The sequence below is a fragment of the Lagenorhynchus albirostris genome, chromosome 5 (assembly GCF_949774975.1).
Source record: "Lagenorhynchus albirostris chromosome 5, mLagAlb1.1, whole genome shotgun sequence".
NCBI lineage: Eukaryota > Metazoa > Chordata > Mammalia > Artiodactyla > Delphinidae > Lagenorhynchus > Lagenorhynchus albirostris.
Genome location: NC_083099.1, coordinates 106,021,923 through 106,049,911, shown reverse-complemented (window position 1 = coordinate 106,049,911; position 27,989 = coordinate 106,021,923). Strand labels below are relative to the sequence as shown.

Genomic DNA, 27,989 nt, shown 5'->3' with positions numbered 1-27,989 from the left:
GGGTCACACCAAAATTAACAAGTACAAAAGTAGGTAATAAGTGACAGAGAGAAACAGGGAGCAAAGGCAATCACATCCACCTTCCACTTTATGTTATAAAATGCAAAGGTTGGATGCTACAGACTGAATGTTTGTGTCCCCGCAAAGTTCACGTTAGATCCTAACCCCAAATGTGATGGTATTAAGAGGTGAGGCCTTTGGGAGGCAATTAAGTCATGGGGTGGAGCCCTCATGAATGGGATTAGTGCCCTCATAATGAGATCCCAGAGAACTCTCTTGTCCCTTCCCCAAGTGAGGACACACTGAAAAGACAGTATCTATGAAACAGGAAGTGGGCCCGCACCAGACACTGAATGTGTTGGCACCTTGGTCTTGGATTTCCCAGGCTCCAGAACTGTGAGAACTAAATGTTTGCTGTTTAGCCCACCCAGTGTATGGTATCTTATTGAAGAAGCCCAAACTAAGAAAGAAGAAAATATTCCATTTGCCTGCTAAGAGCATTGTTAACTCTGGCCACGCAGGTACCTGGAAAGTGAGAGCCTGCAGAGACTGGCTGCCAATGATGGCAGCTACCAAACTGGGGCTCTCATTAGATTTGGCCCCAGGCATCAAACAACTCAAGAGTTGCCTTCATACTGTTAGTGTGTGGCAAAGGAAGGAGGGAAGCCTGTGGTGGTTAGCCCCATCATATTCTCTTCTCATAGAGAGGGAGAACCAAGTCCCCTGAGAGTTTAGAAAACCAGCTTGAACCCAGAGGCTAAGTAGGAAGCTGAAATGGGTAAGGTTAGGCAATGACCAACATTGGAAAGCTCAGTAAAGAACAAGTTAACCAAGATAAGAATGTTTCACTATGTCAGGGTGAACACAACTTGATGCTCAGCATTTATTACTCTGGGGATTTCTCTGCTGTGACCAGCATTCAGATTAAAGGTCTTGCACACTAAGAATAAAACTAAGAAAAACTATGAAAAGAGTGAGTTTTCTAATCACAAGGAAAAAATAAAGAACTAAAATTTATATAAAAAAAGAAAAGAGTGAGTTTCCTTAAACTTCTGGAAAGAAAATTCTAATTTGTCACAAAGTGTTCCAGGAAAAGAACCTGGGATTGAAGGTGGAGGTGGCTGCCTTTGGAACGTAGATTCTGGGGATATAATCACTGACCTGATTTGTCTTCTTAGCCTGTGATGCTTGTGATTTTGTGAACTCAGAACTACTAACACTATTAATATGTGTAATCTGGTCCAAAAATCAAGCTCAAACATTTAACACCATGACCTTCGGAACTAGTGAATTCCAGAGAGGAGCTGAATGCTCTGTGAAGAAATATTTCCCTTACCAAGTTTTTTCTAAATCTGTTGAACATAGACTTTAGAGTAATCTCAAGTCTGATGCTTTAAAACGAGAGAGAGAGGGAAAGAAACAGAAAGGAAGGAGAATAAGGAGGACGAGAAGATGAAGGAAAGAAGGAAGAAAGGGAGGGAGGGAGGGAGGAGGAAAATAACAAAAGGCAAATGAAGGAAAAGGAAGGGAAGGAGAAGAAAGGGAAGAGAAATCCATTCCTTTAAAATACGTTCCATAATTCTTTTTAAAGACCATGATTATATTACATGGATTATACTCCAGAAAGCAGTTTGGTTTATAAATAATAAATAAGACCTGACAAAAAAGGGAGAAGGAAAAATTACTGAAACATACTATTTCTGAATTCTGTTAGGCATTACACATCACTGGTAGAGAGCACAGAGACATGGGAGATTTAAAGAATGTGTTTAAATCTTTGTAAATATAAGGTGCCAGAGATTCCAGTTCAAAGAAACAGATTACTAGCTTAAGAAATGGGAGAAAAGTTCTGAGACCTCTCTCATGCAGTCATACCAGTTTCTGCAGGAATGCAGGAATTCTTGAAAAATGGTTAGTTCTATAAACATATGGGCAAAGCTGAACTTTCCATGGAAGAGAAAAAAAGTTTTCCAGGTATTTAAAACATCCTCCATTTTTCTGTATCTATTTCATTAATTTTTCTTCTTTTATGGAAAGGAGGAAATCACCGGGCTCACCTGTATCAAACCCCACACTTGGCACTAAGTCCACGGTTCCGTGAAAGGCTCCGGCCCACGCTGAGGTAGCAGTGGTGACTGTAGTCGGATCTGTTTTTGTGATGTCACACGGGGGAGCGGGAATCCTGGCCGCACGCACAGACGGCATCAGCAGGGGCCCATAGGATGGATCCAGGGCAGAGCCAGCAGAAGGGTGGTGGTGATGGTGGTGGTGGTGGTGGTGGTGGCGGTGGTGCATGTGGGGGTGGTGATGCCGCATGTACATGTCATGCATGTGGCTGTAGGACGGGCTCACCTGAGATGCCAAAGGGTAGTGCCAGGACTCGGACACGGGAGGGGGAGGGGCGGGGCCAGTCTGATGCAGCCCATGTCCTGACCAGGGGCTGGGGTCAGCGGCAGTAAAGGTGCCAGGGGGTGCAGTGACCTGGAAGTCAGGATGAACTCCCCCCAAACAGGGTGCAGATGGGGGCTGGTAAGAGCTGGTCCAAAAGGAAGTCGGGAAACTACTCCGCTGGCTTGAGAGAGCTGAGCTGTCTGAGAAGACAGAAAAATACATTATTTACATAAGATTCAGTTCTGGGATAGACTTGCCTCTACTTGTCCAATATTTTACAAGCAGGCTAATTAGCATACACTCTTTTTCTCCCCACACAGAGGTGAATAGATACCAGGTAAGCCTCTGAGTTGCCATGCCAGGTCAGTACTCAGGGGTCCAGGTGCTGAACGAGTCCCCTGCTTTGTTTGCTTAGCTTAGGCTGTCACAGTCTAGGCTGAGGTCGGCAAGTCTGGGACTGGAAAGCTTCGTTTCCTCCTGCGTGTCTTGCTGCCATCAAGTCTGAGCACAGGTCACAGGTATATAAGTCTCAGGTAAGAAAAGCTTATGCCATAGACGCGATTCAGGTAGGTTGGAAACGATGATGTTTATCAATTTCTTTTAAAGGAAAATACAATTTTCACCCAAACTAAGCATTTTAATGCTGAAAGTAACAGATGGAAGTAAGATCACAGTGATGCTTGCCAACACCCATTTTCCATCAAGAAGAGTATGTTCCAAGCTTATTTTTTCTGTACAGGTCTGGGAGTTTCTAAACTGAAAATAATAATAGTTCACATTTAATGTCAGTGACCAAATGCCCAATACTAGGCCAGGAGCTTTGCATGGATTTGATCTCACTGGATACTCACTCCAACCTTATGAGGTAGTTACTGTTATTATCCCCATTTTAGAGATGTGGAAACTGAGGCAGGGAAGAAGCTCAAGAGTCACAGCTGGCAAGTGGGAGACTGGGCTTTGAAGACACGTAGCCTGCCTGGATGGCTGGCTCTCATCATACCTGTGCCACAGGACAGCACATTTGTAACTATAACCTGAACATCTAGAATTTGGTGAAGATTCTGTGGAAATCATGAGTGGAGGAGACTCAACTGGGGTAACGGATTTGAGGAGATGTTTAGGGAAGAGGAAATGATATCAGAGAATAGCACTTGGAGATAAATAAGCAAGAGGGTCTCCCGGCCTCGACTTTGCTTCAATTCAATTTCTCCACTCAATGGTCTTGACATGTTTATATAGATGACCTACTATGTGTGAAACATGGGGCGACTAGGGATGACCGGACAGATATCACCTTTAATCACAATCTGGCAGGGGACAGATAAGTAAATAGACCTGAGCAATGTAATTTGGTTTGTGCTCTCATAAGGGGAAGTACAGGGAAAGGGCACTAAAGCTGCCTAAGAAAGTAATAGCTAAATAGAAAGGGTCGGGAGGGCTAGCCTTGTGAAGAGGTAGGGAAGAGTGTTTTAGGCCAGGGGTCTCCAACCCCCGGGCCACGGACCACTACCGGTCTGTGGCCTGTTCGGAACCAGGCCACACAGCAGGAGGTAAGCAGCGGGAGAGCGAACGAAGCTTCCTCTGTATTTACAGCTGCTGCCTACCATTCGCATTACCTCCTGAGCTCTGCCCCCTGTCAGCATTATGGTGAGCTGTATAATTATCTCATTATATTACAATGTAATAATAATAGAAACAAAGGCCCAATAAATGTAATGCACTTGAATCATCTCGAAACCCTCCCCCCTACCCACGTCCTCTGTAGAAAAATTGTCTTCCCCGAAACAGGTCCCAGGTGCCATAAAGGTTGGGGACTGCTGTTTCAGGCTAATGAAAAAGTATGTGAAAAAAAGGCCAAAAATTACACATACACACACAAATAGCATTTGAGGGACAAAAAAAGAGTTCAGTGGGCAGATGGTGGCAAACAGACTATGGTCTAAGAAGGACCCACATGGGTGTGTTTTTATGAGCCATGCACTAAGTGTGGGCGCTGTCCTGAGGAGATCCAGTGAGCTTAAAAGGGTTTTAATCTAGGGAGCGTTATAGTCAGAACTGTGTTTAGAAAGCTCGATACCTCCAGTGAGAGCCAGGTGCCTCCGGTGCAGGGTAACTAAGCAAGCACGGGCCTGGGAGTCTGGGGTGCTCAGCCAGAAAGCTGACACCCAGCAATTACCCTGTCTCATTGTAGGACCCCAGATGATCTGCTGGCCTCTCTGTGGCTCAGTGTCCTCCAATCAAATGTGAGGATTTGAGCTCATTTAATTCCAAATATCTTCTGTCCCCATACCTCTAGCCATTCTGTGACATGTCCTATGGAGGATTTGTATCTATAGATAATGATAAGGTTGCTTAGTACATTAGTCATGCAAGTACAGTAAAATAGTATTTTTATACTGGGTTCCACATGAATGAACCTTGCTAGATCTTTCCATGGAATAAAAGATATCCTAAGAAGTACTGTGAAATAAAAGTATTCAGAAGTCTGACATGTTCACGTTCTCACGTCATAAACTTCCAGGACATAGTTTTCTTGCCTCAGGGAAAGCTTATATAACTTGACTCAACCCCTACATGTGTAATTTGATGAACGTAATTATGATTATCACCGGGTTGTTCAAACATTTCCTTTCTCTAGCTTCCCTAAAGGCTGTGGCACTAACACTGCGAGCTCTTCCTCTCTCTCCCCATCAGCCCTACAGCAGCGCTATCATCCACCCCATCCACAGACAGATGGCTATTCAGTGTCTCAGTTCAAGTTTCCTCCCATCCCCTGCTCAGGATCTCCATGGATCTCAAAACCCTTGAGGAAATCTAAGCGATGATGTTCTTCAAGAGGCAAAGGATGAAAGGACAAACTCTTCTTCAAACCTTCCAACAGTCCTGGCAAACTTTTACTTGAATGGCTTAGTTTTGTCACAATCACAATCTATCCGAAAATAGCACTTAAAGTCACTTACTGGCATTGAGGCAAATATGTTCTATTTAAGAATGGTCTTCCTTTGACATATGAAACATGGCTGCTAATGACAAGAAGGAAAATCATGTAAGCTGTAGGAAGAAAATTCAATTTGCCTTAAATGATGGCCATTTGTAGAATATTTCTATCATACCCACAGTAGAAAGCTGTTAACGTTTAAAGTTTAAAACTCATACAAAGAGTTTATAGAGGCTCCTTATATTATACAGTGCAGCTTTGCCACCACCAATCTGCTCCTTTGTTCTCACAGATCCAATCTTTGGTGGCAAACCCTTCATTCTGCTCATAATTTGTATCTCTTGCAGGGCCAGAATCTCATTATAAAAACAGCTGAACTCAACCCACAGGTGTGTGCCAGAGACAGACAGTTCTCTTTATTAATATCCCCCATTAAAACGTCAGAAGTACAGAGACTATATGTCATTTCCCTGGATGCTTTCCTTTTGTTTCTTTCCATTTGTATGTCCACGGACCTAATTTTATTTTACAGATGCTTACGCATTTTGGATATGCGTGCAGAAATATGAATAATGAAAAAATTCCTTACCAAAAATATTATCCTACTTATGACGTATTGTATTGTGATTAGTGAACACATTAGCATTGAAAGTAGAAATCTATTCTAAAAAATGCACCCCATAGAGGCTGAACAAAGCTTTAAAATGCCCCAGGGAAAAATCAAATTAGAAGCAACTTAATATTTTCCCAGTCAGTATGTTTCCTGAGATTAACATAAAGTTTGCAGAGATCTATGCAGCTCTTTTCAAAACTAATGTTGCAGTCTACAAGTAAATGAAACTACATTGAACAGAAAATGTTTATGGACAAGTCTACATTTCAAAACCACTATCTGGTATCTTGATTGTTAAAAAAGAAATTCTTGATACAAAGAAACAGATGATAGTCTTTGTTTCATGCCTGGGAATCAGTGTGCTTATTTCATATGTGTGTAAATTTTTTCATTACATGACTCTTTGCTTACAAGTATTTAATCACAGCCACATTTTTTTGGATGAAAAAGCTTATGAAAAACTGCACACGCTATTTCCATGCAATATTACTTTTTAGCAATTCAGAACTATGCGATATTCACACTCTGTGGTGACTCTGGGCTCAATGATACTGGATATTTGGGTGACGTTAACACTGAGTCTAACATGTACAAAAAGTCTAAATATACTTTGGTTCAGTTTGCATTTGGGATTAAAGAATATTACACATGCATACACACCCTTATTTCTAAACAACAACAAAAAAAGAAAAAAGGAAATTGTCTCATACAATCCACTCAAAGCATACCCAGTAATCCCACTGGCATGGTTTTTAGCAGAAATGTGTCTTAGAGACATAAAAGACTTTAACATGGATCATCAGGTGGTTCTTTCAATTTCACAGTAGCTGGGATACTTTTGACATTAAACTTCAATGCCTCTGAAAAACAACCTAAGGGCAAACACTTTATGCAAGAGAAAATTCAACATATAATTTTAAAAAAATAAATATTTTGTTACCTAATTTTGAAAAAAAAAAGAAAACTATATTAAAAGGAAAAATAGGACCATAAAATGTTGTAGAACCTCTATCTTAAGTCATCTTAAAAATCTCCAGAAAACATATTCTTAGAATAAATACTGATTGAAAACATCCATGTTAAAAGATAACATTCACCTTTTTATTAACCTCAGTGAAAAAAACTGCTACTCCATTCTCAACCTAGAGGGCCCTCGCTCTAATTTTAATTCCCTTCCTCTTGTTCTGTTTCCCATAAAAATAACTCATTGGGTCAGAGGTGAAACGATACGTGTTCCAGTGTTTTCTGTCACTCAGGCATTAAGCATTACCATTATATCAAAAGACTGCCCTCCAGGTATTTTGTTCTAGAGTTGCTCAAAAATGGGCCTTGTGACTCTAAAGTGAGAGTTTCAAGGGGTGCTGTCAGCTGCCCTACTCGTTGGAGGCAGGACAATGAGATAAACCAGGCCTCAATTTCCTCCCACGTGTTTGTTCTAAGCTTCCCAGCAGCGATTACTTCCAGTGCCTCTTAGAGATGCCGCCCAACTCTCTCCGTCCCTGTCTCAGTCGGCCCAGGAGATAGGCCCTCTCTCCCCTTCCTCCTCTTTGCTAAGTTTAATGCTCATTTTGAGAGGGCTTTCTTATGAGAATGTTGCTCCAAGAAGACAGATGTAGATCAGTCATGCAGAAAACATTTACTTTTCAACTACAAGAAGAAAAAGTGTATCAAGTTTACCACTCAGCATAGTTTTCAAGCCAGTGACATATTTGTCTATGTCTTGACTTAACTACTCGCTTTCCCTACATAAACACACACACACACACACACACACACACACACTTTCTGTAATAACACTTAAGCACTGAGGTCAGTGAATAGACATATTTGAAGCCAACGCTTCTATTGGATGGGATAAGGAGACAGTCAGATTCATTAGGTTTTCTTAATTGAGAAGCTCTACTCAATCCATGAGGAGATATAATGCGAGAAGAGGTAGTCGTCGTGATGTCATGTCAAATAAAGTACAAATATTTACTGTCAACTGCTTGCCTCAAAGCTGCAAAACGTTTAAAGAGGACTTTCCTAACTCCATCAAGATACAGACGCAACGTATGACCGCTGTTCCATCATTAGCTGACACTGTATCATTTGCCTAAAGATTTACTGTGGAAATACATTCTGCAACCAAACATAATTCAGTTTTAAATTCCTTTGAAGTACTGTAGCACTTGTGTAGCACTGTAAAAACCTCATGCCATAAATTAGATCCTTTAATTTAATACAGCTGCTCAGCAGCTCCTCCTAAAGTATTATTGCCACGGCCATCAACATTGTCAATAGCCTTGAGTACTTAGTATGTCCAAAACACTGTATTTTTGCCAGGAATACAAACTCCCAGAAAACAGTTTTCTGAATAAAGATCCAAGGTTGGTTTTCTATGTGCCAAATGAATGGAAACTTACTTAAGGTAGAGAGAAAAGGCATCTGACCTTCAGTCGGTGCCTTGCATCAAGCCCTATGCCAAATAATTCATATATATTATCAAAATATCTTAACAACAACCCTAGGAGATGGGTATTAATCAACACATATTATAGTTGAAGTTAATCTCAGGGAGACTTTGAGAATTACTCAAAGATAACATTGCAACCAGGCAGTAATAAGGTCAAAACTTGAACCCAAAACAAACATAATCCAACCAAAGACCGCATTATGCAAACCTGTGTTGCTTTGGCAATTAATACAATATTTCCAGCAACTCTCTTAACTAGACATGGGAATCTCAATTTATTATACTTCTCTTTAACACATTCAATAGTTGCTAAATCCTTAATTACATTTTGTGGATTTCATATGAATCTTATCCAACTTATGTATACTTAACTAAAAACACTAATTCACAATTAGAAACAACTATGGCAAAGTTTTATTCACAAGTGGAAAGTAAGTAATACATTTGAAATCATAGAATTTCACAGAAAAAAAAAAGATTTCAACAACCACTTAATTCAACCCCCTTATTTTATAAATAAGAAAACTGTACCCAAAGATTGCATACAACTTATGACTAATAAATTCTCTATTAAGTCTATTAAGGACTTTTTTTGTTTTCTAATCCTGGGTACATAGTATGAACTTGGTTCATCTAATTTAATCACTTGATCATTCAATTCATATTCCATATTTTTCACATAGAAATGCATTATCCTGAGTATTGGGGAAAACGATGTGAGTTAACTAGATAGGATATATATAGTCTCAGTGGAAAAGGAAGAGATGGAAATTGAAAAGCATGCTGTGTTTGCCTGGGCTACTCTGATAAACTAACATACAAAGCTCTAAAAATTCTGGTCTCTACTTACACCTCTTCTTTTCATTCCATTCACACTAGTATTTCGGCTTCTCGTTGAACACTCAAGTTCAATTCTTCCTCAGGGCCTTTGCACTGGCTGTTCCCTCTGCCTTAAATAATTTCCCCCTAGATATTTGTGTGATAAGAAGCACTCTTATTTCCTTTGGGTCTGTGCTCAAATGTAAGTCTTAGAGAGACCATCTGTTATCACTCTAAGTAAAATAATACCTTGCATCTCATTATATATATATTGCCTGTCTCTTTCACTAGCAAGCTCCATTGAGTATAGAAGCTTAGACTCTCCTGTCCACTGCTATATTCCCACTACCTAGAACATAGTAGGACCTTAATAAATATTCGCTGCATAAGTCAATGAATGAAACGGGAGATAGATTTGAAGGCCAGATTTAAGATAATGCCAAGAAAATTCTAATAATACTTACTAAAACATTACCATTATCCACACTTTCTATACTGAAATTTGACAGCCTTCCAAAGATCCTCTCCACTCAGTCATGCAGATTATGGGAAAAACACTGACATGTAGAGTTTTTGCATTTACACAACACCTCACTTAAAACTATTATGGTTATGATACTTTAGACAATCACTCTTACAACTTTCTATAATTTGGGGCTTTTTTGTTAAATGATCACTGGGTTGCATATGCTAGTATGCTAAAAGAATTAGGCATTGCATTTATTACTCTCCTGGGACTGATTGTCATGATAGGATTTATTATTGATATATCAAACTATTTATTAAAGCCAGCTAATTCACTGAAGTTTTCCTATTTTCACCCTCCACAAGCTATTAAAAGTATTCACAATGTGCTATCAAATAGGACATTGTTGGTTCTATTAGCATCTGAGGGTTTCGAGGACTAAGTTCTCAGTTCTTGTGGGAAGTCCATAATTACTAATCAAATAAGCAGTATGCTCTCCAATTCACCTCTACCAAGGCCTAGGTCACTTGAATATGGATTCCACCTTCCTCTTTAAAGTTACTGTGTATGTCAATGTTGTTCATATTTCTTATCAGAAAGGAGAAGAGAAGGGAGCCATGGTGAAAAGAGAGAAGGGGAGGGGAGGAGAGAAAAGGGAAGGAAAGGCAGGCAGACAAGAAAGAACCATTCTTCTGATGCTGAGAGGGGACTGACCACTCATCACCTCTCACCTGCCCCCTACCACAGGTGACCTACCACAGGTGACCTATCACTGGTGGCCAGCCTCTCCTCACCATAGGATCACATGGGGCACTTATTACAGTGACTCCCAGAGCCTCCCTCTGGAGCCTCTGTCTGATTCAAAGGTCCAAATAAGGGGGCTGCAATCTGTGATTTTTAGCAGCACTAGATCAACAATTATCAAACTTGAGCCTGCACCTGAATCCCTGGGAGGGCTGGTTAAAACACAAGGTACTCTACCTGTGAGTTTCTGATTCAGTAGGTGTGGGGCTCGGACCACGAATTTGCATTTCTAACAACTCCCATGTGATGCACATGTTCCTGGTCCTGGAAACCACACTTTGAGAACCATTTTACTAGATTCTTCTTAGAACCAGGTGAGTTCAGAAGAAACATTCATATTTCTTTAAAACTACAATTGGAATGATGGATTGTTTTTTCTATAATGTTGTAATTATCTCAATTAAGTTGTCATCAGACCATTTTCAGAAATGAGTCAGAAATCAGATTCAAACACACCTCTCTGTGACCTCTATATAGAGGGAAATAAAGAAGAGGAAGCCCAATCTACTGCTTTGCTTTACTGAGTTAAAAAAAAAAAAATAGCTTAAACCAGGGAGATACAGTCAATAATGTCTGGGTTGTACACTACAAAGAGTTAACGTCACAACAAAGCAGGACAGAGAAAGCCATCAAGAGAACACAAAAGGCTTTCAAAGTATGTATTCCTGGGTCAGACTCAGACCTCTGCTATGTCATCACGTAGCACCTCGTGGAATGAGCAAGAGCTAATTTTTAAACACTGATCCAGGCACGCCTATTATTTAGAGATCCAAATTGGGCCATCGGGGCTTAAGGAATGGTGCTTCGCAGCTCAATCCTGCCACTATGAACTCAGGCCAGTTGCATCACTACTTTCCACGAGGAATTTAAGGGGTGTGACTGCATCCTTTCCAACCCTGCATTCCACATGTGACAAAACTGATCCAGCTGTTTGTCTGAAAGAAATTCCTTGCTGTCCTTAAAAATTAAAAAGCGAGTGGATATCCGTCCTCCAGGGGCAAGTCTCCAGCTGGAACCTGGTACAGACGGTTGCGAAACAGAGCCAGTGCCCTGGAGAGCATCTGCTTTGGAATTCTTACCTCGCCATAAGGGGGTTAGCCCCATCTTGCTTTTTGAAATGGCAGATTCTGGATGAAGGGTGCTGGCTTGGCCCAAAGCTCTTGAGAAGTGTTCATCCACTACTGACCCAATGTCTCCCTGGAAATAAGTGAAAAGGACACAGCGAGAGTTAAGGTACTCCATCTCGGCAGGCTGGTCTTTCTCCTCCTCCTCCTCCTCCTCCTCCTCCTCCTCCTCCTCCTCTTGTTTGCTGGGAAGGGTGACTTCCAGAGAGTCCTGCATCTTGCTGTATACCGCTAACTTCTTCTGGGATGGAATAAACAAAACACAGTATCAAAGACAGTTTGTACAAAAAGCATTAACGAGTTAACTTTTCACTAAAAAAAAAAAAAAATCTAAACATTAACATATGTTCACAAACTGATTCTTCTTCATTTGCTTTACTCCACCTTCCCCTTCCCCAAACCAGCCTTCTGCTTCCCACCCTGAAAAAAAAGACTTTGCTATTTCAAATTTGGCAAAAAAAAAAAAAAAAATGTCCATTATCCAATGGTATATTCTCAGACTGTGAAAGGCAGGCTTTTTTTTTTTTTTTTGCTTAATTTAGATATACCAAAAGGAGAATGACTTTAAAAAAAAAAAAAAAGAAAGTGACAGAGCCCTTCCATTTTTGTTCCCTTTTCTATTTTACAGATTTAATGTACAGCAACATTATAGTTCGGGACAGGGAGGAATGGAGATGGTAGGCCTAACTGTCTGGGGGAGGGGTGGAGAAGAAAAGAGTTTTTCATAAATGAAATACACTAAAATAAAAACAGGAATGTAGCATCTTATAAAAGGATTTGGCAGATGTGCTGAACTCATTTCTCAAAAATCAAACTAAAATGACAAAATAAGTCTGTGTGAAGATCCATTTTGCATGGAACATATTTTTCAGATGTTCCACTTACCACCATTATCATAAAAGGGGAAAAAAAGGTATTATGATGACTTGCTGAAAATAATACAAGATACTAGCAATGGCTACGATGGCTTTTAAATCAAAATGAAAAAGGTTTGGTAATTTTAAAATGTTTTCAAAACATAAAATCGTAGCTCTAGTAATAGTTTATATTATGACTGATACTCTTTATTACCCCATGTAATCTTCACAATTCTATAATGTGGTTATCATTACTCTCCATATTTTAAATATGAAGAAGTGAGGCACAGAGAAGTGAAGTAACTTGCCAAAGGTCACAGAGCTTATAAGTGATGGACCCAGAATGCATAATAAAAATACACAAATGTACATATGTGTGTACATGTATGTGTCAGAGGAGGGCAGGGGAGGGATATCTAGTGCGGAAAAAAAAATCACCAAAATGTTATGTTTTGTGTTCTTTTTCTGGGTAGTAAGCTTGTAGTTGGTTGTTATTTTCTTATTCCTATTTTTCAATATTTCCAAATATTTTTCATAGAGCCCATATCATTTTTATAATCAACAACTTTAGTGCAAATTATATATAAGAAAATTATGCTAAAAAACTATAACTCATTATCTTAATGACAAAATGAGCATCCTATCATCTGTATACCTACAAAACCTGACCCTTTGTCAGACCATTTTTCTTATTTCAGAAAAAACTGCATGTTGGAAAGTGAATGTCAGTAGAAAAAAATAAATCATTCTAGAATAGTCAGTAAGCACATAGTTTGGCAAATGTTATCAAAACACATAACCAAGACTCAATGTTTCTAGTGGTAATTACTAGCCCCAAAATCTGTACCCCAAATTATAAATGCCTCATTCGGAAAACTGAACCCCAGCAATGAATATGTTGTTCTTGTGTGAGGTAGGGTCTGAAATATTCAGGCCCATTACAAGCTGCTGCTTATTATTTAGGGCTGCTATATATACACACACACTATATGTATCTCCCTTTTTATTTGAAATCTGTGTCAGTATGGTTATCGCTTCTTGATGAATAGATGATTCATTCCCTGTGAGTGAATATGCCTTGCTGATGAATAGGTGATTGTAATGACTGAGTGGTTATAAAATTCTTACAATCTGTTCTGCTCAGATTTGAACATGGTTATGTTTAACTTCAATAGTAAAAAACACCGTAGTAATATACGTTATGTATAAAATGAAACGATTGAACTAACTGACCTCTACAGTTACTCCTGGCTTTAAATTCCATTATAAGGTTACATGAATATTACTATTTATTAGTCAAATCACAGTACTGCTTCTCCAGGCACATGTGCATTTACCGAAGTTATACTATTTTAAGCAAATACACACACTCTGCCGAATATTCAGGCATATTAGAAAGAAGCACTGTTTTTATTTGGGAAAAAGATTAAAACTGATCTACAGAGTGGCTTCACTGCCTTAAGTGTTAAGTATTATCTATTAAACCGATTTCTTTTTTCTCATTAACGTTCAGTGCAGCACCAGTTTGTGAGAGTCAGGCTTTGCATCTACTTGTTTAATTTGTTTAATTTTAATGCTTATTCCTTAAATGAAAGAGCCTTGGCTATGTTAATTATCCAAAGAAAGACAATTTTTTTATTTTATCCCAATTAGCAATTGATTCTTAGATAAAATAAAATTAAAGTTATATATATATGTGAAAGATTTGAGAACTGCAAATCAAATGCAAATATAGCCTCCATTTGTATGCAAATGTAGCATAGTATTATGATCAATAATGGTATCAATAAAATTTCTTAATTTTTACATTGATGGCAGTTGAATTTAAACCATAGATTTTCAGTCAATTTAAGATTACACAATTTTCTAAATGCTATATAATTTTATGTTATTCTTTTTTAACCAATTGTTGAGTAGTTGGATACAAATAAGTTATACATTTTTCACTATGAAATGGGGAAAAATTAAGCAAAATCTTCCATTGTGTCAAAATACCTTTTATGAGTCTATTTTCTAAATGTCAATTCTGTCAACGGATGCATTGATTCCTTATAATCTTTATATTTCCTATATATGTAATATATATCTATATATACACATATGCATTTATATAAGTATATATTGAAATATTCCTTTCAAATACCCGTGGTACTATAAAAATATCTATATTGACTCCTCCATTTAAATACATTTTGGGAGGATGCTTATAAAATATACTTTTTTTTCTCTCTCCCAGCTCTTTGAGGCAGGTCTTCTACTAGTTAAATAAATTTGCTGGAGACCATCAAAAAAATAAAATAAAAAAGGAGCCTATGATATAGCTACCAATGGGCAGGATATAAAGCATATTTCTCACCCCCTTCTTGCATTTTGCATCAGTTTTCACAAATTTTAGTGTACCCATTTAAATATTTACGTTTACAACACACAGGAGCATTTATGACCACACCATCAACATCACTGGTTAAAATAAGAATTCTAAAGCATCCAAACAGCCTGATAGCCTTCTAAAATGGCAACACTGAATTTACATACATTTTTTAAACATCAAGTGTGAGCATGAAGAAAATGGGAACACACAATTTAAACAGCAATTGATCCATATGCTAACATTCACACTATCCTAATCTCCTTCCCCAATGACTCTTAAGCCTCAACTGCCTTCTGTTATCTGTGCTTTTGTGACTGTAAATCAATCCTTTGCCTTTTTTCAAAAAAAAACTAAGTATGTTATTTATGTACACTGTTGCCATATTCTGTATTTACTTGGTGTTTGCTCCTTGGAATGAAACTTCCCTAGTGTTATCTTCATTCTTGAAAGTAATATATAAAATTTAAAACTTGAAAATAAATCTCAAATCATCAGAACCCAGATTTCCTGAATCAATGCTGAAAGGCAATGTGGTTCATATTTTTCTCAAAATGCACTATCACACCCTAAAAATAGCCCAATCTGTCAGAAGTATTCATATTTTTCTTACTAGACACTTACGAATTATTAACAAAAATAAGTCATCAGAAGGAATTTCAAAGACTACAATTTGGTTTATTGAATGCACCTTAACTGGTTCATCCTCCGTGGCAGAGTAATGACAAATTTCCTTCAGGTAAAAGAACCCTTGAGTTAGATGAAACAGTGACCGAGTTAACAGGCACAGAGTTAAAATTAACTCAGAAAGACTTGAAAGTAGCAGTGTGAAGGAGTCCGCCTAGCCTAGGCAGTGCGAACCATGCCCAAACACCTCACAGCCTGCCATCAGGCACAACAGAAACAAACTCGCACAGGAATGTGCCGGGGAAAGGATTTGTCTGACAAGAGAAAGACTTCCATGTCAGGAGCCAAATACCACTAACTTCCCAAGGCTTAAGCCTACAAAATGCCAAATGATTACTGTGCATATGTGGAAACTTTTTTTCTAAGGAAAAAAAAGTATTTTAATGAATCATTGGATATTTGGAAACAGCTTTTTTTTTTTTTTTCCTACTGGCTATCTTTTCTAAATGCAATGATTCTTTCATCCCGAGAGACATGGTTAGAGCCTGTAAGAAAGGACCACTAGCCCATAGTCAATGTTTCAAAACTATAAAGCCCATAAAGCAGTGTGTTACTCTTTGATCCTATTTCTCCGAATTTACTTGAATAACAGACTTTTTTTTTTTTTTTTTTTTTTCCGGTACGCGGGCCTCTCACTGTTGTGGCCTCTCCCGTTGCGGAGCACAGTCTCCGGACGCGCAGGCTCAGCGGCCATGGCTCACGGACCCAGCCGCTCCGCGGCATGTGGGATCCTCCCAGACCAGGGCACGAACCCGTGTCCCCTGCATCGGCAGGCGGACTCTCAACCACTGCGCCACCAGGGAAGCCCGAATAACAGATTTTTAAATCTATCCCAGAGAGACTTGAAGTTTTGGTCCTTGGCCTATTTGGAGGAGGAGGAATCAGGTTGTGGGAAGGTGGGTCAGGATAAGGAAGATAGTTCACAGACCTTTGATATATTTTATTTCACTAACTGTCACACATACACAAATATTTTGTCCAAATAATTATTCTCAATGTATATATGCAAAAACTGATTTACTTGACCACATCATCTAACTAGTAAACGGCAAGGATGGGATTAGAACCTCTTTCTGTCTGACAACAAAGCATCTGCCAAGAAAACAGACTAAAGAAAATGAGTCTCTATATAATATTTAGTTTAACTGTATAAACAAATAGAAGCCCAGCGTGGCATCATATGCGAACTAAAGAAAGTCTAAAGTTATTTATAACACTTAAAAACTAGGGATGTAAACATATCAAAGATATGGCTATTAAATAATGCAGAGCTCTTCAAAATATATGTATATCTAGATGAACCTGCCCTTCTACATCTAGAAATGTGTTGTCTCCTTGGCAAGTCAGATACAAAATACAATTTTTCTGGAAATCCTATTCTGGAAATGTGAGTGGAGCCAATTTACTAGACACCCTCAGACCTCGAGATTCTGTGTTTGTTTGCTTTTTTTTTGTTTGTTTTTTATTTTTCTTAACAGTAGGAGGAGCAAACCAAAAATAATATTAGCTATTTTTGAGCACACCTGCCACTCAATGATTCTGGTCATTATCAAAAAAAAAAAATCAAACTCATCCCCTCAAAGGATGAAATTTTTCCAGTTTTGAGGATGTTAAAAAAAATGTGCCACAGGCTGAGAATTTCAAAATTTGCATTCCCAAAATGTTTTAAGCAATGATCGCATCATGAGGGTATGTGTTCTCTCTCAAACTGACTGCTTTGAATGAAACAACAGTTTCTGATGTATAAATTTCTGGTATGTTTACATAATCCTATTACTAGATTTAGGGTATGATTTCACTTTTTAAAATTTATCTGTTAGTCATCGAATTGCCAGTTAATTCTTTTTTTTTTTTTTTTTTTTTTTTTTTGCCAGTTAATTCTTATTTTGTGTCAGTCATTGTGCAAAGGCTCGGAGGCACAAAAATGAAAGTCATAGCAGTTGAGAGAGGCTTGTAAGGAAAATGGTAAAGAAAGAGAACCTCCAGGTTTATCCACATGGCTAATTGTCTAATTTCTCCAAGTAGCTAATATTCAAAAATTTTTAAATGAGAAAAGTAAGAGGGTAACACTAGGTGAATTACTAATTGCTTTTGTTGCTTCTAAAGAAGCCCAGATGGAAAGGGAACACAGTAGAAAGAGAACTGGAATGGTTAAGGGGATTTGACCAAAACTAGTTCATGAATCTGGGTAAGGCATCGAAACCTTTGGCCCTCAGCTTTCTCTTCTGAAGATGAGGAATTCTGACTTCATTATCTCAGAGGTCTCGTCCAACTCTGTAGGCTAATAAGCAACATGCTGGAGCTCTAGACAAACTCACACTTAATTTTGTTTCTTACGTTGGCTGCCTTTTCTGATTTTGCAGGACACTGGTCAAAAAAACCCTACAGATCATTGAAGACTAATTCATTTTCAGACATAGGTCATCTAGCCCAATTCCTAGGAACTAGTTTGGGTACTTCCTTTAGCTATCTTCACAGTAACCAGAAAGGAGGCATCCTTCAAATATCCCCACCCCATCCCCCAAGGACAAGTGTTTTTGCACACTAAAACAACATAGTTTTAAGAGGAAAGGACACCTGTTCGGTTTAGGCCCTTCTTCCTTTCTTTTCTTTCCTTTTTCTTTTTTTTTCTTTTTCTTCTCTACTGAAGTATGAGACAAGTGAAAAATAGTTCAGTTATCCCGTTTCAGACCATACTTGTAAATTACTGAAATAAATCTGGTATCCACTGAAATATCTATAAATATGGCATTCATGACTTGCTTCTAGCAACAGACATTTGGGTCTAATGGTTCAAGTCACTTTAGGGTCTTCCTAAATGAATAGTTAAAGCAGAAAACCAGCTGCTGAAAGACGTGCTTTTTAAAAGAGTCAGTGCAAAGTTTTGACCAAAATTATTTCCTCCACTATCTCTGCCAGAGTCTGAAATTCAAGTATTGGAGAGTTTTTGTTTCTTGAATGAAAATGTTTTTCTAGAGACAATACCTTAAATTGTTATGTATTACTAGATGTATCAGTTTTGAGATTTTTTTTTAAAGCCAGTTGGAAATAGGGCTGATGGGATTCAAGTTAAGTGGCCGGGTTTTAGAATGGCAGTCACTTAACTCTCGAGTTCACTTTAGAATCTGCATTAGGCATCTTGCGCATAATATTTTTAGTCTTATTGATAATCCCCTTTGCACAGAAAAACACAAGACAGAAATGTACATACTGCCCAACCGGGTCAACACAGCATCTCTTCTGTAGTTGTCCAAGGAAGCACCGTGCAGGATCGTTCTACCCACTGATCCCCCTCATTTCCACTGTTATGAGTCATGTCCCCATCATCTCCAACTCTGTGAGATGTGAGACTTTACCAAGCGCTAAGTGAAGAAGGACTTCCTTGCGTTGAATGAAAATATCCTTCACTTAAATTTCCACAGAATGCTTCCTTGTCCCGGCATTTGGTTTTTCTGGTGAATGTAGCCTCACTGCACATGATTTTATGGATTTCAAGCCTGCCCTTACTATCCGTATTGTAATCTCCATTCTGGTTGACTGCCAGAGACAACAGTTCAGTTTAGTTATTTCAAAGTTTAATTTTCCTTCTAGCTTTGAATTTTCTGGCTGGAAAGTTATTGGGAGCATAAAGCTCTGGGGCACTTGAAGCTTCTAAGTCTCTACAGTCAAGTTACTTTGTGTAGTTTGGAATCAGAGGGGCTGTTCTCTCTCAAAGAAGTCCTGTATGAATTCTTATAAATCTACTTAAGTCCTTGCTTACAGTTGCAAGAAAATTATATCCTCCAACTTAAATAAGTGGACTGTGTATTGAAACTATTTAGAATGTAATTGTATGTTTTCCTCTTAATAAATCTAAACTTATGTTGGAACAGCAGTGATATATGAGGCACTTAAAGCTGACTGTTAATACCACTTCCTGCATATTATTTTCAAATAAATACATGTTCATTTGCTAAGTGGATATTCTGCTTCATCAGCAAAGGATGCAACACGGATAGCAAAAGTCATTAGCATAATACAAATGCTTGCAAAACAACTTTGGAATGCCTAAACTAAAAACGTACACTACCAAGGACTTGGAAAGAATTTCAAGCTCCAAGGCCAAAGAATCTACTGCATATTAATCTTCTTTATCAAAAAGTTGATTTGGAGCACTAAAGACAGAAATAAGCCTATTGTGCAATAGCAAAAAAAAAAAAATCTTGGGAGACGGCATGGTATGGTGGAAAGATGCTCTGCTGGGGAGCAGGGGATCCAGTGGTCCTAATTTTGTCACCAATTAGCTTTGAAATCTTTAGCCAGGCATTTCAGCCCTATAAACATGCATTTCCCCGTCTGTGAAAGGAGGGGTTGAAGTATGTTTTCCCAGGGTTTTTTCCTCACAAACAGAATCTCAGATTTTATGACCTAACCAAGGTGGCAGAGTCCAGAGAAAGAGTTCGAAAAACTTACAAAGTTAGAACTGAAGTTCTGCCTCCCAAGACTTTTAATTCTCTTAAGTGAAAGCATGCATGCATATTCACCCAGCTGTCACCCTTGAAGAGAGCAGCGTCAATATGCTCTAACTTATATGAAGCCCAAAGTGTGATTGTTAAAAACTCCTATGCACAATTAGAGAATGGGCGATTGTTCTCCTCTGCTTTCACCACCTCACCTAAGAACTCACCCAGTTCTGAAAGCTTTGCTTTAAGTATCTCCCTAATGTTAACATTATGAAAATATGGGGGGAGGGAGATTTTAGATGACAGATTGTCTGCATTTAAGATGAGGAATCTATGGGGTATGAAGGGAATTTATGATTGTTTCCCTCAATTTTTCCTGACACGTATTTTGAATTTTTTTTTCTCTTTTTTTCCTACTGTCACTGTTGGGATACAAACGCATTCCTTTCTGTACACGTTCTGCAGTGTCATCATGCCTTTGGAGCACGTGCTGAGAGACTAAGTCGAGAGTTCTCCTGAGGAGTTGGTAGGGACTGATGCATTCAAGCAATGAAGAGATGGTGGGCACAGGGACCAGAGACCTTAGATCCCTTAGCAAACCCTGGCTCTATAAAGCACACTGCTAGATTTATGCACGCAATTCTAGGAATTAACGTCAGGGACTCTAAAACTGACTCTTTAGGTATATTTACATTTTACTTTTATTCACTTAGCCTACTGTATGCTTAAGTAACACACTGCAATGCAGCCTGATGTATACACAGTTCACTGTTTTTAAGGTACTAACCTATTACCCACCTATGATTTATAATATGTTCAATTAAAAAATGAAACAAAATTCCAAGTGCCTTTTACACTTGTAATTACACAAAATCACATTGTACTTTTAGGTGGAAAGCTGCGAATACATGTGCCTGGAGCATTAAGTTCTACTATTTAAAAAAGAACTTCTGGTGTCTAATCATGCATTAAGAGGAAAATATACCTATGTTTAAAATCTATCATAATAAACCACTATGAGATAATAATTTACAAGGACTATAGAGCTATATGGACTTGAGGAAAAAATCAGTTCAAAGATACACTACAATAATTGAAAATACAGAAGTGATACAAAACTTTAATGCTCTCTTTTCTAACATTTTCTAAATGACCATTAAACTTTGTAACTCTATCACTTTTTCTGCTTCCTGTCCTCAACAAGTCAAATTTTCAAATACAGTAGGACTCGTAGCCCTTGTTTTTGTCTCCCAGGCAAGATGCTATTAGGGGTCACTTCCCACGTACGGAGAAAACAATCTTCATGGATAATAATGATAAAACCTTATGGAATGCGAAAACAACCAAAATATGTATTCTCAGATGACTACGTTGGGGCCAAGTCAATATTAGTCCCACTTCACCCACGCACCACATAGTCTAAAAATGCTGTCAGCCTGATAAGAATTTCCTGATTTACTCTGTTTTCCAACAGAAAATATAGGGCATCAAAATAAACCCCTGACAGTAAAAGTACAGTAGTTACACTCCTGTCTTTTTATTTTGCTATAGCCAGTTATATAGTCAAATAGTTGCTTTACCTGACAAAAAAGCAATCTCCAACAAGCCAGTGTAGTAAAAGCAACATGAAAATTTCCAGCACACTTCTCAACTAAATTCTTCAGTTCAACTCAGCCTAACATCTACTTAAACAATATCTACAGAAGCTCAAAGGATAGCAGAAATTGATCACTATTTACAAATAGGTGCCACTCATCGAGGTGGACAATTCAGGTGAAAAAGAAAAGCTCATTTTTTGGTTTGTTGACGGTCTTAGCAAAGGAATGTGATTTGGCAACTGAGTTTCGGGGCAACTGCAAAAGTTAGGTAAGGTATTGGAGTTATTTTTCATTGAAAGCTAAATTTCATGATTAGTTATTTATAATGTTTCTGATACCGAATTTTATTTTCTAGCTCAAAAAAGTATTCCAATCCTAACCCCCACTAGCGATTCGTATTTGAATGAACTATTTTCACAACTCTGGAAAATAAAACCTTATTCACAACTATTCTGTTAAACTTATTTTTGAAGGGGAAAAATACCTTTCTGAATGTTTAGTAAAGTTTGAGGCTGTTGCTCGTCCACATTCCAATTGATAATTTAAGGCCTCTACAGTCTCTGAGATGGAAGAAAGTAAAGAAGAAATGTGTGGTTCATCTGGGACACAGTGTTCATAAAACACAGAAAATTGATATCCAGCGTCTCTTTGCATCACTTGCCTGACTTGGACTTAAATGGTTTCCTCCATTACTTATATCTTTTATATTAAAACCAAAGAAAAAGAACATAACCAAAATAAAATGTTTTAACCTGTCACCCTTGTTCACAAATTACAAAATGTTTTCCCATCCCCCTCCCTAAAAGTAATCTTGCTTTGAAATGCTGAAGATGATGAAGAAAAAAAAAAAAAAAAAGATAGCTAGAAAGTGGGACTCCTTTCTCTTTTGCCCTAGTTGTCCTGGTTAAGCTCATACTGTTCAGCAGATAAATCTAGAGTACGTACTCTTCCGGAATCAGCTGAATTTCAGTCCCTAAATTCTAAACAGAAGTTATAATTTCTTTCCAAAGAGTAGCACAATAAATCTAGTAAAGAGACAGGGGTAGAGGAAATAAATTAAATGGCCAGATTAATTAAAGAGCCAAACCCTGAAGACCACAATAATATATATTTTTTTAAGAAACTAAAAAAAAAAAAATGTCAATCAATAAATTCTGTGGATGTTAGTTTCGGAACAATATCTAGATCCCTGATAGGTGTCCCTACCTCAGAGTATGTATATTTTTTTAAGTCTCACTAAATCAACCCACCCTAATTCCCAGAGTCTCAGGACCCTATTTTGGTACAGCCCCTGGCCACATGCTCACATATGTGTTTTAGGTAGCGCTAACTAAGCCTTGACACACTGCGGGCAAACAGGGAGGAACGTCCAGGGGTACCTAGTGCTTAATTCCCCAGAACCCCACTCTCCCTTCTAAAGGAACTTTATCATCTCCCTAGTTCCTGAATCCTTTTTATCCAACAGCATTCAGTCACTCTTGGCATGGCGGAGACCCAGCATCCAGTGACCCAAGGTTACCTCTTAGCTGGGAAAGGAGAGGGTTCTTCTGTCCAACAGACTGAACCATAACATCTCTGTGCTTTGATGGAATTAAAAATGAATGAGGAATTTGGGGAATAATCTCTGTCACCTAAGTATGGAAGATGACAGACTTTGCAGAGAACTTCTAGTAACATTGGACAGATATTACACAAGACCCATGTTCCACCATAAAAATTCCAGAAAAGTCATTCCATGGGCTCACTGTCCAGGTAGCCTCCCCTACGTCAGTGACACATTTCATCCTCCTAATCAAGAAAACCCTGAAACACTCCACCGTTTCAAAGGAAACAAAATATTTGGTTTAAAGGAAGTTTACTCACATACTCCTAAGACAGATGCCCTTGGTGAGCTTCAGAGAACTGAGCCCTAAGAGCTAGGGTGGCTATGAGGAATAGCTTCTGAGCCGGTGACAAGAGCTCACTGAAGCCCCCAGCCAGGTAATGCCTCGCTTGGAATCCCCACCCGTCCACCTGGCAGCTCGTCCTTCCCGAAGCCTCGTCTCTTCTCTTCTGATGGCTCTGTTCAAGGGCGCTCCCGCAAGTCTCAAAGCATCCTCCGCGCCACCCGTCCCAGAGGGACGTCTTGGGAGCCCCAGACCGATACTCTCGCTGCCCCTCGCCCCCGCCCCCGGCAGGCTGCCCGGTCGGTGACTCACCTGCTGGCCAGGTTGGGGCGCCGGGTGGTAATAGGCTGTGGGGCAGGTTGCAGCTGCCACGGGGTTGGGCAGATACTGGGGCGCTCCATACGGCTGGGGGTGATACATCACCTCCGCACAACTCATGGCAGCCGGGGCAGCGGCGGCCCCGGAGCTGCGGCCGCTGCTCTACGCGCTCGTGCGACAGGCGCCGCCGCAGCTGCCGCCTCTGTCGCAGTCCCAGCTGCTACTGTGGCGAAGGCGGGTCCTCGGCGGCCGTGGGCTCCGCGCGGGGCGCGGGCTCGGGAGGGGTTGGCAATCGGCGGTGGCCCATGCGCGGGCACCCTCATCTTCAGCCCCTCCGGGTGTCCCCTGGCCTGCGCTTATATAGCGACTCGGGGACGCATTGGCCCGCCGCGCGGCGGGAGCATGGCAGTGCGGGGCGAGGGCGAGGGCGAGCGCAGCGGCGCCCACGGCAGCGCGAGCCGCAGCCGCAGCCCCGGCCGGGGTCGGACAGACCTGGGGAACCGGGCTCTGGTTTGCATATACACGATGCACGCCCGGGGCTCGTCCTATCACCGGCGCTCCCGGCTGGGCGAGGACCGGGAGGCGGGGGCAGAGTGAGGGGGCCGGCAGGGGAGGAGGGGGAGCATCTCGCCTCTCCCGGCTCTGACGCGGAGCTCCGCGAAGTCCCTCCAACTCGGTCGGTGGCGGGCCGGTCGCCCAGCAGGGGGACCCCGGGGAGGGCCGGCCGCGGATTGGAGAGAAGTTGCAAGCTCTCTCCGCCTCCCGGCAGTGGGGTGGTGGTGGGAGGGAAGGAATGGTATGAGAGAGGTTCCACGCCCTGAAAGCTCCGCGGGTTCCCACCCCATCTCCTGTCACCTGGGCGCTGGGGCGAGGGCTTCCCAGCCCCAAGGAGCTTTGATTGTACCCAAACTAGAAGCCAAGGGTACAGGAAGGCCAAGTGCACTAGGAGGTAAAACAGAGCAGGCGCAAAATGAGCTGGAATTGGTTCCTATATTTAATATAACCGTAAGTGAAAGTTAACTTCATTGCAAGCGCGCACGTGCCAAGAATGCGACGCGGTTTTCCGTAAGCAATCTCCGCTTTAAGTTAACACCTTCATGGTATGACCCTCTTGCGGGACGTCAACCTCTTCTGGCTTTCTCAGCCCGGTTTCCATAGAGCAACAGTGACAGTCGATTAAACCCATCCAGCTATTATTTAAACGTTTATTTGCACGTGGTTTACAATCCTCTCGGAAATGAAAAGTTCGTTCCTAGGAATATAGTTGTATTTCAATATAATGAGGTAAAGCAGAAAAGATTTATACTTATTTTATAAATAAGCAAACTCTCTGACCAAGTGTATCTCTCCCCCTATATATGACACAGAACAATCTCTTTTGTTTTCACAGAGACTATCCTTCGAGAAGTTAATCTAGATGTTAAACGTTCTGATGTTGTTAATGGACAGGCTTGCGTTCCCCCTAAAATTCATGTGTTGAAGCCAAACCCCCATTGAGACTGTATTTGGAGACAAAACCTATCAGAAGGTAATTAAGGTTAAATGAGGTCATAAAGATGGGGCCCTAATCTAGGACTGGTGTCTTTGAGGAAGAGATGCCACAGATCTGTCTGCTTTGGCACAGAGGAAAAGCCTTGTGACACCCAGTGAGAAGCCTCGGTCTACAAGCCAGGAAGAGAGGCCTCACCAGAAATTAACTCTGAGGGTACTTTGATCTTGGATTTTTAGCCTCCAAAACTGTGACAAAATAATTTCTGTGTTTAAGCCACCCAGCCTGTGGTATTTTGTTATGGCGGCCCTAGCAGACTAACGCAGATGTACAGTACTAATATATTGTTTGTATTGTTAATCTTTATATGAATGTGTATGTGGCTATGTATAACCACACAGACACACAAATATATAAATGCATATACGCTCACACATGCCCTCACTCATACACTCAAATATACAAACCATAGTAATTGGATAGGAACTCTTGGCTACTCACAGCAGCTCCTATTCACTCACTCATTCTTTCATCCACTGAAAATTAAAAAAAAATATTTATTAAGAGCTTTCACAGTTTAGACTTTGTACTCTTTGTAATGGAGGAGTATTCCAATCAGTAAGAGACATACAAGTTTATTTAAAATGATTTTTACTGCCTTTTCACAAGTTGACAACCACTGGTCATACTCATCTTCTGTGTTCCAGATTCGTCTATTCTGTTTCTGTCTGGATGGCTCCACATAGATATTCATTAGGAACCTCAGTCGTAGTAGCACTAATATTTTCCCCATAGCCCCAACCCGATCCTCCTCTTTTAATCCCCATTTCAGGTATTGAAACTCCCACCCTAGTTGCTGAGCTGGAAATCTGGGAATCATCTAATATCACAGTCCCCACATTTGGTCTTGGAGTCCATTTCATCCACACTTTTACCTTTCTAGTGACTCCACTCATCTCCTTATCTCTGCTGCTATGATCCTTAGTTCACTCAGCATCTCTCACCCAGAATCCCGCAAGAGGCACCTACCTGATTTCCAGGCCCCAAGTTCAACCCTCTTCTGATCCATTTTTCACGATTTGTCCTCCTATTCTTTTCCAGCCCAGCCCCTGCAAATCCAACAAAGTAATGATGCTTGACCCTCTTTTAAAAACAATTTCCCAGCAGCTCTCCACAGTCCACAGTCCCAACTCCTTAACATTCAAATTTTGGCCCCTACCTATGTCACCATCTCCTCCAACTGTCCATTCAGCCATTTGAATTGAGACCTCCCTTTCTAGGAAGAAGTGTGGTCGCTTAACACCACTAACTTCATCTTCAGATAATTTAATATATCTGTAACTGATTTTTTTTGTACAATTATGTGCTCAATATGTCTCCTCCACTAGACAATTGCTGAGACCATTTATATCTTGTACATCTAACATTTAAAAGGTGTTCAGGCTATATTTGTTGACTTAGAAAATAAAGGCAGAACTAGATCCAACATGTTCATACCCCAATTTCTGTATCTTCCCTGTGCCCCGTAGAGCCTCTATCTAGTATGCTGCAAATATTTACTGTATGACAAAGATGTAGTTCTCAGATCCTAGTAAGTCATGGACTCAAAAGTCTAGAGGTATTTGGCAAAATCTTTCTATAATGCAATATTTTTGTTTTGATACCTCCCTTCATTTCCACATTGCAGCGATGGAAGAAAATGAGAAAATGAAGATAAATTCTGCCCAGACAGAATTAGAATCTAGAAGAAGCATAGACAGAACAGAAGGAGAAAATAACCCGTCAAAGGGTGGAGTCTTTGTTTGCTCATTAATAAAAAGTAGGATCATTCCTGTTAAGGAGAGCTAATTTGGAGTTCTGATAGGAGAACAGATGTGCCTTACTTCCCCCCGGTAGATATTTAGGGTTTTAGAATAGAAAAGAATCACAAAGATCACCTAGTCTAAAACATCTTCTTTCAAAGGTAAGCAAACAAGTGGTCAGATTAAAATCTCCTAGGGAAATGGAGGCAGAACTAAAACCAAAGTGTCCAGGTCTCTGGACTCTTAGTTCAGTTCTTTATCACCCACAGTAATATTTATAAACAAACACATATGTAAATCTACATGCATGCATACATTATATGTGGGTGTGCATACGTGTACCTATTCGTGCATATCCATCTACGCATACAAGAAGAGGTTTTAGATGAGATTATCCTTTGGCGAACCTTGAGTTGTGGAAAAGGAGTGAGGGGAAATGTGGGCCGATTATATTTGACAATAGTGAGTCACCCACACCAGAGAATTTGATCTAACCACTGGTGTACTCATTTTCATATCTGTCATGCAGAGGTGGGTGTCACAATTACTTGGAATAACTCAGTGATGGGATGGAACTTGATAATTTGCACTTCTGAGCTCAAGTTCCTCAAAAATTACTCATTTACTTTCTTTTTCTTCTCTCAGTCTCCACCACTGATCTTCTGGTTGAGTGATGTGGAACTCAAGCCTACCCATCCAGTGTTTATCCTCCTACTCTTTTCTATCCCAGCCACCGTAGTTTTAATAGAATATTTAGATGACCTTAAATGTTCCCAACTCTTCTGAGTCAGAAGTTTACAGTCATTATATTTTTGGGCTCACCCACCAACTTTCCCAGAATATTTCCAAATTTTCCATCTGGAATTTAGTGGGGTGAACTCCCCAGGCCAGGTTTTTTTGTTTTTTTGTTTTTGTTTTTGTTTTTGTTTGTT

At 39.9% G+C, this 27,989-nt stretch overlaps 1 protein-coding gene across 3 annotated transcripts in view; it reads right to left on the bottom strand.

The window, feature by feature from the left end:
* VGLL3 (vestigial like family member 3) overlaps positions 1 to 24,173 on the bottom strand; it is a 47,338-nt gene extending 23,165 nt beyond the window's left edge. Inside the window, exons 1-3 of one of the 3 annotated variants that reach the window (XM_060150747.1) lie at positions 23,761 to 24,173; positions 11,566 to 11,851; positions 2,058 to 2,591 (exon numbers count right to left, since the gene is read on the bottom strand). In XM_060150747.1, the coding sequence (XP_060006730.1) occupies positions 2,058 to 2,591; positions 11,566 to 11,851; positions 23,761 to 23,886 (946 nt within the window). In that variant the 5' untranslated portion in view covers positions 23,887 to 24,173. Of the gene's footprint in view, positions 1 to 1,994; positions 2,592 to 11,565; positions 11,852 to 23,760 lie in introns of those variants that run through there. The other 2 variants (XM_060150746.1, XM_060150748.1) reach the window with 2 other exon arrangements.
* Between the last annotated feature and the right edge of the window lie 3,816 nt (positions 24,174 to 27,989).